The sequence below is a fragment of the Liolophura sinensis genome, chromosome 8, assembly GCF_032854445.1.
Source record: "Liolophura sinensis isolate JHLJ2023 chromosome 8, CUHK_Ljap_v2, whole genome shotgun sequence".
In the NCBI taxonomy this organism is placed as follows: Eukaryota; Metazoa; Mollusca; class Polyplacophora; order Chitonida; family Chitonidae; genus Liolophura; species Liolophura sinensis.
In genome coordinates, this window is record NC_088302.1 from 38,123,102 (window position 1) to 38,135,999 (window position 12,898).

Below are 12,898 nucleotides of genomic sequence, written 5' to 3' on the forward strand. Positions count from 1 at the left end.
GTTAAGGTGTTGTTACTGTATTAAACATGGACTAGTTCATATTCACCATTACCTGAAGCTTATCTCACAATGTACATGTGTTGTCTACTACAGTAGCCATTAAAGAACAATTAACAACATCAGCCTCACAAAATGGTGACTATTTTTTTATCAATTTATTGTATAAATCTTAGTATGTAACATTTTTGGTTATTTGAAACATTTTGTGGAGTTATAAAGACGTTGTTGGTGTTTCTGTCATGTGGTAGCGAAAATCAGGTCCGTTCTGATATGAACCTGCGTTTCACAAAGAATATCTGAAAATGGGTCAATGGCGAAGAAATAGCAGCAATCTAAACTTTCATAACTCCCAACATTTTAAATTGACGGGGGGTGCTTGTTATTTCATTACAGGTTTATTAATTTGATTATCGCTTAACGTCACACCAATGATTTTTTCACTGGCAGTCTTTTTCATGAGTGGAGGAATCTGGAGTGCTTGGTATAAACCACTGACCTTTGGCAAATTACTGTCAAACTTTGCCACTTGACATACATTTATACACACCATATTGGTGTAAGATAAGTGGGCTCCACAGCATGACTGTGCAAAAGGGCACACAAGCGTTGTTGACCACTTATTGTCATAAACTTTATTTATTTGATTGGTGTTTTACGCTGTACTTAAGAATACTTCACTAATACCATGGCGGCCAGCATTACGGTGGGAGAAAACCAGACAGAGTCCAGGGGAAACCCATGATCAACCGCACGTTGCCGCAAGACCTTCCCATGTACTGTCTGAGAAGTTAGCATGAGCTGGATTTGAACTCACAGCAACTGCCACTGGTCAGATCTTCCTGCATCACTGCATTGTGCTGGCATGCTAACCACCTCGCACACGAAGGCCACCAAGTACAACTTTAAATAAATTTTAAATATCCAACTTTGAACAAAAAAACATAGTTTCAGTCAAAGAAAAAGCATGCACTTACTCATTTATGGCATTTAATGTTTTACATGATTTTTCATAAGATGAGTTGCTTTCTAACTCTTCAATATATATATATATATAGCTTTAATGTCTTACCAATAGTCTTTGTTGTGAAAATGAATGTACAAAGTATAGATTCAGAGTCAGTGTAGTGTTTTAGAGATTCGATGAATTGTAACATTTTCAGAGTTATTTCTTCTTGAAAACCCCATTTTCCATGTTTTTGGTGTCTTACTGAAATAAAATGAATGCTTGACTTCAGGTCAGTTCTTCCATTCTCATACACCATCAAGAAAAGTAATATTAAAACTCTTAAAATCATTGCATGTTTCAGGCCCCTACACAGCAATCTGCACCAGATATAAAAATAACATGGTTTCTTTTTGTAAATGACGTAATGTACGTACCAGTATTCATTCCTCTAAGGCCATAACCATGAATACAGCATCTAAGACCAGTAAATATAGTATACTTGCACAGTGAGAATAATAATAATAAGAATTTAAAACTGTCTTAAAGCTGAAAAGCTGAGATCTTAAATTGCAGGATTTCTCTGAGGCAAACAGAGGTTGTAATGGGCATTTTGATCCCAGAATTCCGGTCCCTTCCAGCCACACCAACCCTGAAGGGAGAAAAACAGCTGATCAGCAGATAGTTGAACATGAATAAGCTAAACTGCATTGGTACACGTGCTCAAGTTTGAAATTAATGTCCTATCAACTCACTATAGAATTCACACTCTTTGGTCTTATGGTAGAGGTTATATACGGGTGTCAAATTACGTGACACAGCAAGCATTGCTGAATGTGAAAGAAATTCAGCCAAAAAAATTGATATGAAGTTATTACAACCATTGTTTGAAATTTACTTAGTGCTAGCCCAATAAAATCTTATTTACCTTGTTTAATTCAGGCAAATTAACAGTATATTATATACAGGTCAAGATTGCAGCATCCAAACAGTATTAATGCAATGCTAAAGTTTTATTTGGACAACTGAACAAAAGCCATGCTTTTCTGGTTGACCAACATTTTTTCAAGGCCAGTTAAATTGCTTATCTCTCTGGAAACCTAGAATGAAAGAAAGAATATTTGGGGTTTGATGTTGTACCTGACAATTTTTCAGCCATATGGCGACGAGGAGTCACAAGGTATATGTACATATACTGTGTCTTCTTGTGTCCGGGTGAGTCCATGCCGCCAAAGGGCTGCGGCCACTGAAGTCTCATGCCAAAGACAGTAGATATGACACCCCACCCATTCACATTATACTGACACCCGGCTGAAGAGCCATGTTTCCTTGCTCTAACCTCTCAGTGATGAGCACCAAGCAAGGCAATAACAAGTACCATTTTAAAACCCTTCCTGGATTTGATTTCGAGTCTCCCCACATTGAGGCGCATGCTCTAACCATTAGGCCACCAAAGCAGTCTTGTAATCCTAGAAATCCACTGACCTTATCCTGGATAACTTTGATATCCTCTCCCCCGGTGTAATGTGGATCCAGAATCAAAAACTTGACAGCCCCTGTCTCATGGTTACAGTCGACACCCAGAATTGTGTGAGCCAGTACACCTCCCCCTGGAGAAGAGAAGAGAAGAGAAGAGAAAGACACATCGCATCACATCACAATCTATCTATTTCTTAGATTGTTTCCTGAAAGAAATGTGATATGGACAAATTCGTGTTATCTTCAATAGAGCAGAACAGATTCCACCATGTGTTAAGATATTTTTATGTTTACAACACACTCATTGGATCTATATCTCAATACTTTGCTGGATTTTCAATCTTTCCAATCATAAACTTTTCCAAAAATTTCTTTCTCACTTCACGTTGTGTCATATTTGGTCCAATACAAATCCACGCATCTATCAACATGTTTGCAAGACTCACTATGCTTACTTCTGCCAATACAGTTGTATTATTTTTCAAATGCCTTACCAATCATAACAGGTGTCCCCTGTGTCTGGAAATGGTTGGCCAGTTCTCTTCCCTTATATGCCAGATCTGCTCCTTGGTTCACAGACAATATTTTGGAGGACACCTGGAGGGGCAAACCAAACTTGTTATATGATAACAAACATGGGCTGGCCAAAATTAATTCCACAGTCTATACAATTATTTAAAATATATACTTTGAGAGCACTTTTATCAAACAGTAACTAAACTGGACAAAGTGATAAGAAATGCTGCATTAAGACAACTTTTCAGAAAAACCAAAAATATGACAATAAATTACATCATAACAACTGGCATACACATTGTTGGTACTCTTGAACACAAGACGCTGAAGTTGAAGAACTTACCCCTAGAAAATGGTCAAGACATATGCTAACTTCAAAGGACCCGATCCATTGCTTGCTGCCTAGGAACTTAGGTTCCTTATCTCCAACATCTACCAAAGCCTGTAAAAGAATACAACATACATAATTTTAAGTTTAGCCAGGATTACACTTTGTTTGTTTGGTGTTTTACACCATGCTCAAGAATATTTTATTGAAAAGTGTGTATTAAAATGCACTAAAATTCTTGACATTACTGCAGAAATTATCCAAGAAGACTTACTTGATTTTCAGAAAACTGATTCCTGTCGCATGTATATCTCTATGTGACGGGGTAGGTATGGAACTGTAGCTCTGTAGATTGAACCAGGAGATGATGATTGGCAGAGACCTGTACACACAGCCCCACCTGTTATCATCAAACCTCGCCTGAATCTCATCACAACATCTCATACCTTACCTGTTGTATATCTCTGTGTGATGGGATTGGTATGGAACTGTAGCCCTGTAGATTGAACCAGGAGATGAGGGTTTGCAGAGACCGGTACGCACAGCCCCACTTGTTATCATCAAACCTGTCCTGCATGTAATGATGGTATGTGTAATGACCCTGGACCAAGGACAGCTCACCTCCAACCACTGTAACAAAGGTAAACCTAATAAGCATCGGGATTTCATGTACTACTGACTTTACACACCATGCCCTTATTTTCTCAACCTGACTGTTTCTTTCATTGGAGTTTTGCATCATATTCATGAATACTTCATTTATATGACAACAGCAAGTATTTTTGGCACCAAAACCAAACAGAGCCTGCAGACTCCTGGCAGATCTTCCTATATATGATTGGAGAGGAAGCCAGCATGAGCTGGACCAGAAACTCGCAGCGACTCCACTGATGAGAGGCTCCGTAGTCACTGTGCTGTGCTAGCACTCTAAGCGCTAGGCCAAGGAGGCCACTTAACCTACTTCATGCACCATTCAGGAATTTTTGATTTAAAAGCGATCAGATGAAACCATTAATTACAAAAACATAAAACACACAGGTGTGCAGAAACACAAAAATAATTGACCAGTTTGATGACTGGTCAAACTAATATTCTTAGTTGAGTAGTTGGAAAGATCCTTTAAAAGGAGTGATGCTGAATCTCTGGTCAGATACAGAGTACATGTATCACTGGAGTGACTATCATTGTAAGAGACTCTTACCCCCTGATGGAGGAAGGCCAATGTGTGGGCTGCGCAGGTATCCTCTTGTATCCACTTCCTCTGGGAATACAAATGCATTAGCTTTTCTGAACAGCGGCCTGTCAGTGGGGAACCCAAACATCTTGTGAAGCTCCTTCCTTGCGCTCTCTGACAAGACAATAACCATGCCAAATAGAACAGGGCTCATGTTTATCAAGCAACTTAAATAATTCAGTCATAAATTGCATGTGTTTTAAAAGCCAAACTCAGAACAGCAAAGAACTCAAATTGTGGTTGGTACATCGTTTTTAAGCAAAGAATCAGTGTACAAACTTTAAACTTTCAAGAACAAAATATTTTAATTGTAGCTGCCTTTTGAATTTTTCACTTTAACTTTACTTTTTTCACTTTAGTTTAGAAGACATTTAATACATATGGGCCCAGATCACAATGCTTCATTCACAAATTTTGTCTGACAGCAAACATTGCTGATTTGATATAAATTGTGTTTTATGCCATTAAAAAAATATTTCACTTGTGTAATGGTCAGATTTCGAGAGATTTCGGTTAGTTAATAAAACAAGTCTCCCCAATTATGAATGCAGAACAAGTATCAACATGAATACATGAGATCATTAAAAAAACAGATATGCTGACAAATCTGAATAAAATATATTTCTTTATTAACAACAGTTTATCTTTATACTGCATGAAGTTAGCACACAAACCTAGATGTTCTTCTGTTTGACCTTCTGGATAAATCACAGTTAACAATGTCTGGCTTTGCAGGGGTTGGAAATGATACACTGTTGGAATATCAAATGTCTTGATCTGTGAACACAAAGGTAGCAATATTTAGTTTATTTATTTTGGTTGTTGTAAATAATCAAGAATATGTCAATTATACAATAATGGTCAGTTTTATTTGCATGGCAAATAGGATCATCTCGGAAAAACCCCCAACCTTTGGTAATCTACTGACAAATTTCCTGCACGATAAACATACGCAGTACATTGGTGGAAGATATGTGGTCTTCAGTTCAATAAATACATGTCTGTGGGGAAGGGAGGGGCAGGGGGATGTTGATTGATTAATGTAAGAAATATTTTAAATATCATAGGCAGACTGACAACTGTACTTCCAAAAATCACGATACTCTGCTGATAACAAGCAGCTCTAAACATGTAGAATGAGATGAGATGACAGGTATTAAAGGTTAGCTTCAGCCAGTAACGTTCCCAAGTACCTCTTTGGGTGTGACTTGGTTGATGAGGCACTTCTCCATGGCCTTCAACTGCTTGGTCACTCCCTGTGAGAGAACATGCCAGAGCCTGTCACATCGTACACCTGGGTCCACAAGGGCCACCACATCAAGGGGCAACATTACGCTGATCATCCTGAATGTCTCTGAAAATAGACACACAAATGCCATGTTATTTCCAAAATTAGTACATTAAAATTGAAACAAATCTGACCAAGTTAAGGTGTTTTATTACTGGTATTCAATGACACAAAATTTATCAACTGTCATTTGTTTGACTGGTGTTTCCTGCTCTATTTTTTTTTTCTGGAATATGTACTATTCAGACAGCCGGTCACAATTGTAGAAATCTCATCAGAACTCCGAAGAGCGCCCCACCCTTGCCCAGTAGGAGCACTCTAGTGTAGTGGTTTATGTGATATCTAGCTCTGGATCAATGTTCAAAACCTCTCTCCTTTGTCTTGACCAAAGCTTTTGTACGAAAAGCTGCATTTGAGAGGCAAAAAAAAAACAAAACAAAATAAAGGTCATAACCTGTCACTTTTGGGGCTGAACCTTACATTTTTCCTGTAGGATACCATCCTATTTTCCAAACAACCTCAAAACACCTGAAGATTCATAGAACTCTCAGAATCAGGCAAGGTGAGAAACTGATCAAAGACAATACATGATCTCTGATCTCAACCCTGATTTCCTGTACCATAACCCACATTGTTACCATACACATGTAAATGAAATGTGCTAAATGTCAAATACGAATCAAACTGATACACTTTTGAAAAAATGGAAGCTGGGTTTACAAATGTTAATGTTATGATTAGAGATTCTCGCCAGCGATGTTACAATTGCACCTAATACTCAACATACATATAATACAGTGGCTGATATATACTGACCTGAAAAATAGTTAATGACAGGTGAAAATGATGGAGTCTTGTGGAAGGCCTGCTCACCTGTTGTTTGAAAGTGCAGGCTGACCTGGATTGTCTGACAAACACAAAGTATTATTTACATCATATGTGTACAAGTAAGTCATCGGTTACCTGCTTACTATCACCTATTAAAAATTTATTAAAACACAAAAATAATTCCAATTAGTTTATCTGAGTTTGATGAGCTAAATAATTTAACTTGCTATCTAATGGTCAATATTTGTGCCGATCTTGTTATACTGTATCTTGTTATATTTCATTTAAATAGAGATAACTGTTTAAACACAAATGTACTACACTGGCTAACAGATAGTACTTCTGACACCATATTCCTGACAAACCTCATTCAGTGGACTTGAATAGGAAATATCACTGGCCAAAAGTCTGGAGTCTCCAACAAGAACAATGCATCAAAACATACCTGTTAACCATCTATAAAAACTATAATTTACCACAAAACTATGCAAGAAATCCAATTCCACTTACATACTACACAATCATAGAATACAGCTATGTGCACATGTATCTTTCATAAGACATTAGAACTAATTACTGCATGTTTGCCAGGTATTTATTCAAGTATATTCTAAAGGCATTTTGTGAAGCCCTGAAAATGGTCTGTCCAACCAATGTAGTTTTGTCTCCAAAATCAAATCAAATATGCGCATAAATTGTACTGAAAGTTGCTCTTTCATAAGGGAAAAGGTTGAGGAAATAGGGTAAGCGGGCAAACAAAAAAATACTGTTTGTTCAGAAACTGAGGCATTACCACCACATTAATCATGGTAAATGACATTGTGTGAAATGTTGGCTGTACCTTACTCGGTTGACCCTTTTTTCGTCTTTTCTTCATATATTCTGGTGCATCGCTATCTGTAGTAATATAGTCCAGTATATCTCCACAGGTACTACATTCTGGTGGGCAGCCATCCCCTTCCTCATAAGATCGTAGTAATATAGGGCTGTTGTTGATGTGAAACACAGCTGTACTTGTGTCTGACTGTACATCTTGAATAAGGCTGTTGAATTCCTTAATAATGTGGTTTCTGACTACACCAAGAAAAAAAGTCTATTAATTATCACAAATGCCATCATTATTTAATAACTTCATTTCTGTACAATTTCCACTTTAAAGAGGACCAATTACTATTCTTTGACTGATGCTCTGCATTATACTGAAGAATGCTATTTCACTTTAAATATACATCTCATATGTAATTTTATTTTCTCAAAATCTTAAATGTGAACTAAATATATGAACACAGATAAATGACTTAACAGCATAAAACCAAAGACATGTTTCACTATTTCTTAATGATATAATATAATGTGAAAATAAGATGCACACACAAGATGATGCGTACTGACCTTTAGGGGCTGAGTCAGGTACTTGGATATTAACAGGCAGCTCTGCCCGCAGACGGAGAATCTGGAGTGTGGACAGGAGGTCTTGGTTAGTGGTGGTCACAGTACACTTGCTCACTTCACCACAGCTTGTTTGCAGAAAAGGACCATCTTCAAAATTTGTAGCTTCTTTCACCTTGTGGAAAACAGCCACATGGTCTAGTTTTAGGTGATTCTGGAAGTCATAAATACAAGAAGGACATTTGCATTGTAGTGATACTACAGATGAGTGCTGCTAGATAATAACTCTTAGGTTTTCAAAGAGCTACGATTAAAACATTTTAAAAGATTGAGAGGGAGATAAAGTGTGTTTGGATTGTAATATTTATTAATGTAAGAAACCAGAAATTGTGCACATGATTTTTCACACACAAAAAACCCCACTGTAAGACTATCTGTGTTTACCTGTAAATGTTTGGTATTTAGCTTCTCGAGATCTTTCTCCACATTTTCTTTTGTCGCTGGCAAGGCTGAATTGCAGAATACTCCTACCACAGAAATACCTGAAATATAGAAAGAGATACAAAGATACAGTCAACCACGTTTTAATCATATCTCCTGGAGCATAATAGTAGTTGAATTACATCTAGCTAATAAATTTATGTGTCTAATGTAAAGTTACTATTGACTAGCTGATGTCTGAGAAGGGAAAGCAGAGTAAAGCAGAATGAACTAGAATCTGGATGTTTGAAATAATCCCCTTCATCCCTCAATATGTCTAAGAATGAAAGAAAGAAAACCTTAAAAGAATTGACAAGATGTCATGTTGCTTTGTTTGACTTCATATATGCACTGATTGCACTCAAGGTGCTTCCAATTTGAATGGAGAAATGTAGCAATCAAAAGAGAATACAGATAGAAATATTTGTACATGGTTGTTACAACAAGCCAATGTCAAATCCAATGCTATAAATGACTGGTTGAAGACATTCTGAACTCCATAAACGAAACTATTTTCAAAGTTTTAATGCTCTGTCATTTGGTGAATATTTCATTTTTATCTATACCAGTCCTTCAATATAATTAACATAAAAGTTTATTTATTCACTTATTTTAAATTCTGTGTATACATGTACGTATATACATAAAACCACAAAAAAAAAAGACTAAAAAGATGGTAATAGACACATAATGAAATAGAGAACTTTGAGTACAACATAACAACAATGACATGTGTTTTCATCTTGCCCATTCAGCTGTATGTATGAAAAGCATTATTAAGCCATGTATTTGAAACTTCGTTAAGTGTGGTATGAAATAGCAAGACAATATGATGGTGATTTCGAGGCAAAATGTAACAAGGTTTGGGTAGTTTGGTACTTAATATGTAACCCAGATCACATAAAACCTCAAATGTTCTTTTTTTAAATGAAACCCAGCAATGATAATTACAATCATACCTGCTGGTTGTAAAAGGTTCGTGTCCTCAGCAAGCTGTACCAAATCTTCACATTGCTGAACGCACAATGATCTTGACACCACCATGATTTGGTTGTTACTTTCATAGCCCAACAACAATCCAGCAAGGGAATGCACCTCTTGCTGTAAGGACTAAAAGACAAGACAATAAATGAATGGTTCAAACAGCTAATATAATAAATTTTCCCATAATAACCTAATGATCTATTCACAAGTTTGAAAATCAGAATGGAATATGGAACTTCACTGAAGCATGATGCCATCCAAGAATGTCAAACTACATGTTTGATGTGAGACTGGCTTTGTCTAAGGTTTACTCTTACGTGCGTTTGGCCAAAGTTTTTTCTGGCCAAGGATGGCCGCAAATGAAGGACAGGTCATGCGGTCAAATATGTCACGGTCTGCATGCCTCCTCCATACCTTTTTCCCTGTTGATTTATCACAAACACAGCGTGGGTCCTAAATGCTTTGGTTGCCCTCAGTGACCAACTCAAGTGTACTGCCAACCTTGATATATTTGACAAGGCAGGTAACAGCATCAGGTATCTAAATGGAGTGTGCCCTGACATTGCTATTGTCTGAGCACTCCATGGGGTCAGAGTGATCTTGAACTACCCATCGCTGAGTCACAGTCTCCAACACAGGCACTTAGGCTGTCATAACGATAGCTGTGATGTTTATTATGAGTTCTCCATGATCATCGCAAGATACAAACAAAAACCAGCTACCCTACTGCTCCTATTTTTGATACATTTTGCCTTCTTCTATTCCACCTCCATGATCTCTAGTAGGTACCTTTTAACTATGTGTTTTGCTTTATTTGAATGTAAGCAGTGTAATTGTTTTAGTCAGTTAGTCACTGTCCTCATAGCCCAAAGATAAGCTGGAGGTTCCTACTGTAACGCCCAGCTTTGCTCATATGGACATCCACGTGGACAATTTCACCCCAAAAAAAAAACCGCTTAATTTTTGCTATCCACCATTTCCCTGATATGAACAAACTGTAAACATGTCAAAGCCTGAAGCGGTAAACCGTCTTTCAAAAGTAATCTAGCCATGTAAACTTTTGAATCGGGCAAACCACAGTAACGTCCACCATGTTTAGAATTTTTTTTTTTTCATCTTTGGTAGGGTGATGGGCCATGAAAATTTTATCCAACCCAACATTCTGTTTACAAGTTATACTATGTTTTTAAATGCTGTTTACATATTAACATTACAAAAATATTGTGTCTAGGGAACATTTAGTAAGAAAATAAAGGCGTTGGGTTCTCCTAAAAAGAATTTCATGCCCTGTAAACAGAATGTTTATGTAGGATAAAATTTTTGGATTTTTTTTGGGTGTACAAAATCAACAACGTAGCCGCATGAATGTAGTTCAACGGATTTAATGCTGCACTGACATGCCAAATAGAGCTTTTAGTATCACAGAGGAAGTCCAACAGATCTGTGAGCATCGGCAGCAGAGCATTAGGTTTTTAACGATGTTATTTTGTCTTAACCTGCGTAAAACTGGTTTGTGTGAAGACACACCACGTAAATGAATGCTTCAAAACAAACACGCACAGTCCCTACTCCAATATGTACAACGAAATTTAAGTAGCCTCCACTTCAATGGGTTGGTCGTCATTTTTGGTCGCAGTCCTCACGTAACCCGGGATTCTGGTGGGAAACGTCACAATGTCATGCTATAAAACCACAGGGTATCAAGATGTCACATGACATGAAATTGATTATTGCGTGAAAGAGCGAAGATGTTAGGTGAAAACACCAATGATTTACCCTACTCCTTGATTGGAAAGATAAACTGAAGCTACAGATGTATGCAGATATGATATATCTACACGGTCAGGGTTTAATACTTAAGATTTAACGCTTCTGTTAAGGTAGAACAGCGAGCTCATCTGGGATCATTGCAGGAGTGCGTGAAACTGACCTAGCAGCTTGGTACAGTACTGCATTGTTAAATCTACTGTCAGTTTCACTCGTGGAGCTGTCAACAAAGCAGAATCATATGAGCACCAGTTTTCGCGTCAGTAATATCCATATGTAACATGAAAATCATCGCTTATTCAGATTATGTGGCAAATGATATGGTGCTGTCGTAGTGTTCTGCGCACGAAAAACCCATAATCACACCTGCAACTCAGGCATCTCAGGATTTCCATGCAAATATACTTACTTCATACACCCCGACATGACAGCTGACTGACACGTTGGTAGACATTTTGAAAATAGTTACGATATTCATGCGCACATCATTGCAATTCAGTTGTTTGTATTTCGTAATTTGTGTGTGAAAAGAAAGGTTTTCGTAAGAACTCCAAAGAATAAAACACCAGTCAATTAGTGTGGCATGTTCCATGAGGAAAACGAGATTTCCACTGTGGACTACTTCTCCTTTCGTTAGGACTCGTGCAATTTTCCCGAAATTCGTCTGCTAAGAGTCCATGTTATTTGACAAGTACATCAGCTGGATTTTCTTAGTGTTCTATTCTCGCTAGAAAAATGTTTAATGGCGTTTGTTTTTTGCATTTTTACATGTAGTAAGAATTATATCTTTAGATGGTGTTAGAAACTTCAGATAAATATTTTTTGTACGGTACCTCGGCTGTTGCACATGTTGATCCTGTCAATGAACTGGGCTTCTACATATATTAATCTTCAACAGATTATTAAGGTATTAGTTATTTAGTCCCATTTCCAGAAAATGTTGACATTTAAAGTAATCCTTATCATTACAACTTATAAGACTTTGCCTGTATGTCTCTTTTTCAGCCGAAACAAGCTTGCAGAGAAACCCTATAGTATACAATATCATACATGTATTCCTTGGTTCCTTTGTTTAATTATTTGATTGATCGACAGCGTACTCAAGAATGCATTATTTTTCACCAAACACTGGTTGCTGCTAGATCTACGATGGCTTATTCAGAGCGTGTATTATGCTAAGCCTACTGGTGGATCAACCAGATCCAGTTCATTGTACATGTACTGGAGTTTTCTTCGGCTGACTTCAGGAAAATATTGCAACCATTGCAATGAACCAGCTAGAGTCTATAGCCATTAAATGTGATTGTAAGCCAGCACAAGTCATGTGATTCCTATGGACACTTTTACCCTTACTAAATAAGACCAGGTTCAAAATGTCTCCTACATGCCATCCATCCAATTTAATGGCAGTTATCAGGCTTAATGTGAATGCCATATTGGTGGAAAGCAAGTGCATGCATGATCCCATGAACTTCATGTAAGAACACCTAACTGCATTGCCCTACATTCTTCTGCAGTCTAGTGCTAAGCTAACAGGCTTCCGCAAAGAGGAGGTGAGGGGGGAATCATGGGGATTCCCCTTGTCCGGCTTGGATTGACTAATTTATTTATTTGATTGGTGTGCTACATCTTTCTTAAGAATATTTCACTTATATGATGACA

The 12,898-nt window shown here is 37.4% G+C and overlaps 1 protein-coding gene across 1 annotated transcript; it reads right to left on the reverse strand.

Annotated features, from left to right (window-relative positions):
• Window positions 1-6: 6 nt before the first annotated feature.
• Window positions 7-11,690, reverse strand: LOC135473497 (ufm1-specific protease 2-like). The gene is made up of 14 exons (XM_064753348.1): window positions 11,646-11,690; window positions 9,445-9,595; window positions 8,450-8,547; window positions 8,009-8,219; window positions 7,458-7,690; window positions 6,605-6,695; window positions 5,694-5,854; window positions 5,175-5,277; window positions 4,468-4,614; window positions 3,718-3,896; window positions 3,282-3,380; window positions 2,917-3,019; window positions 2,429-2,553; window positions 7-1,595 (listed from the first exon to the last, which is right to left on the reverse strand). Exons 1-14 carry the CDS (start codon window positions 11,688-11,690, stop codon window positions 1,509-1,511), a joined length of 1,833 nt encoding a protein of 610 aa, XP_064609418.1. The 3' UTR covers window positions 7-1,508.
• Between the last annotated feature and the right edge of the window lie 1,208 nt (window positions 11,691-12,898).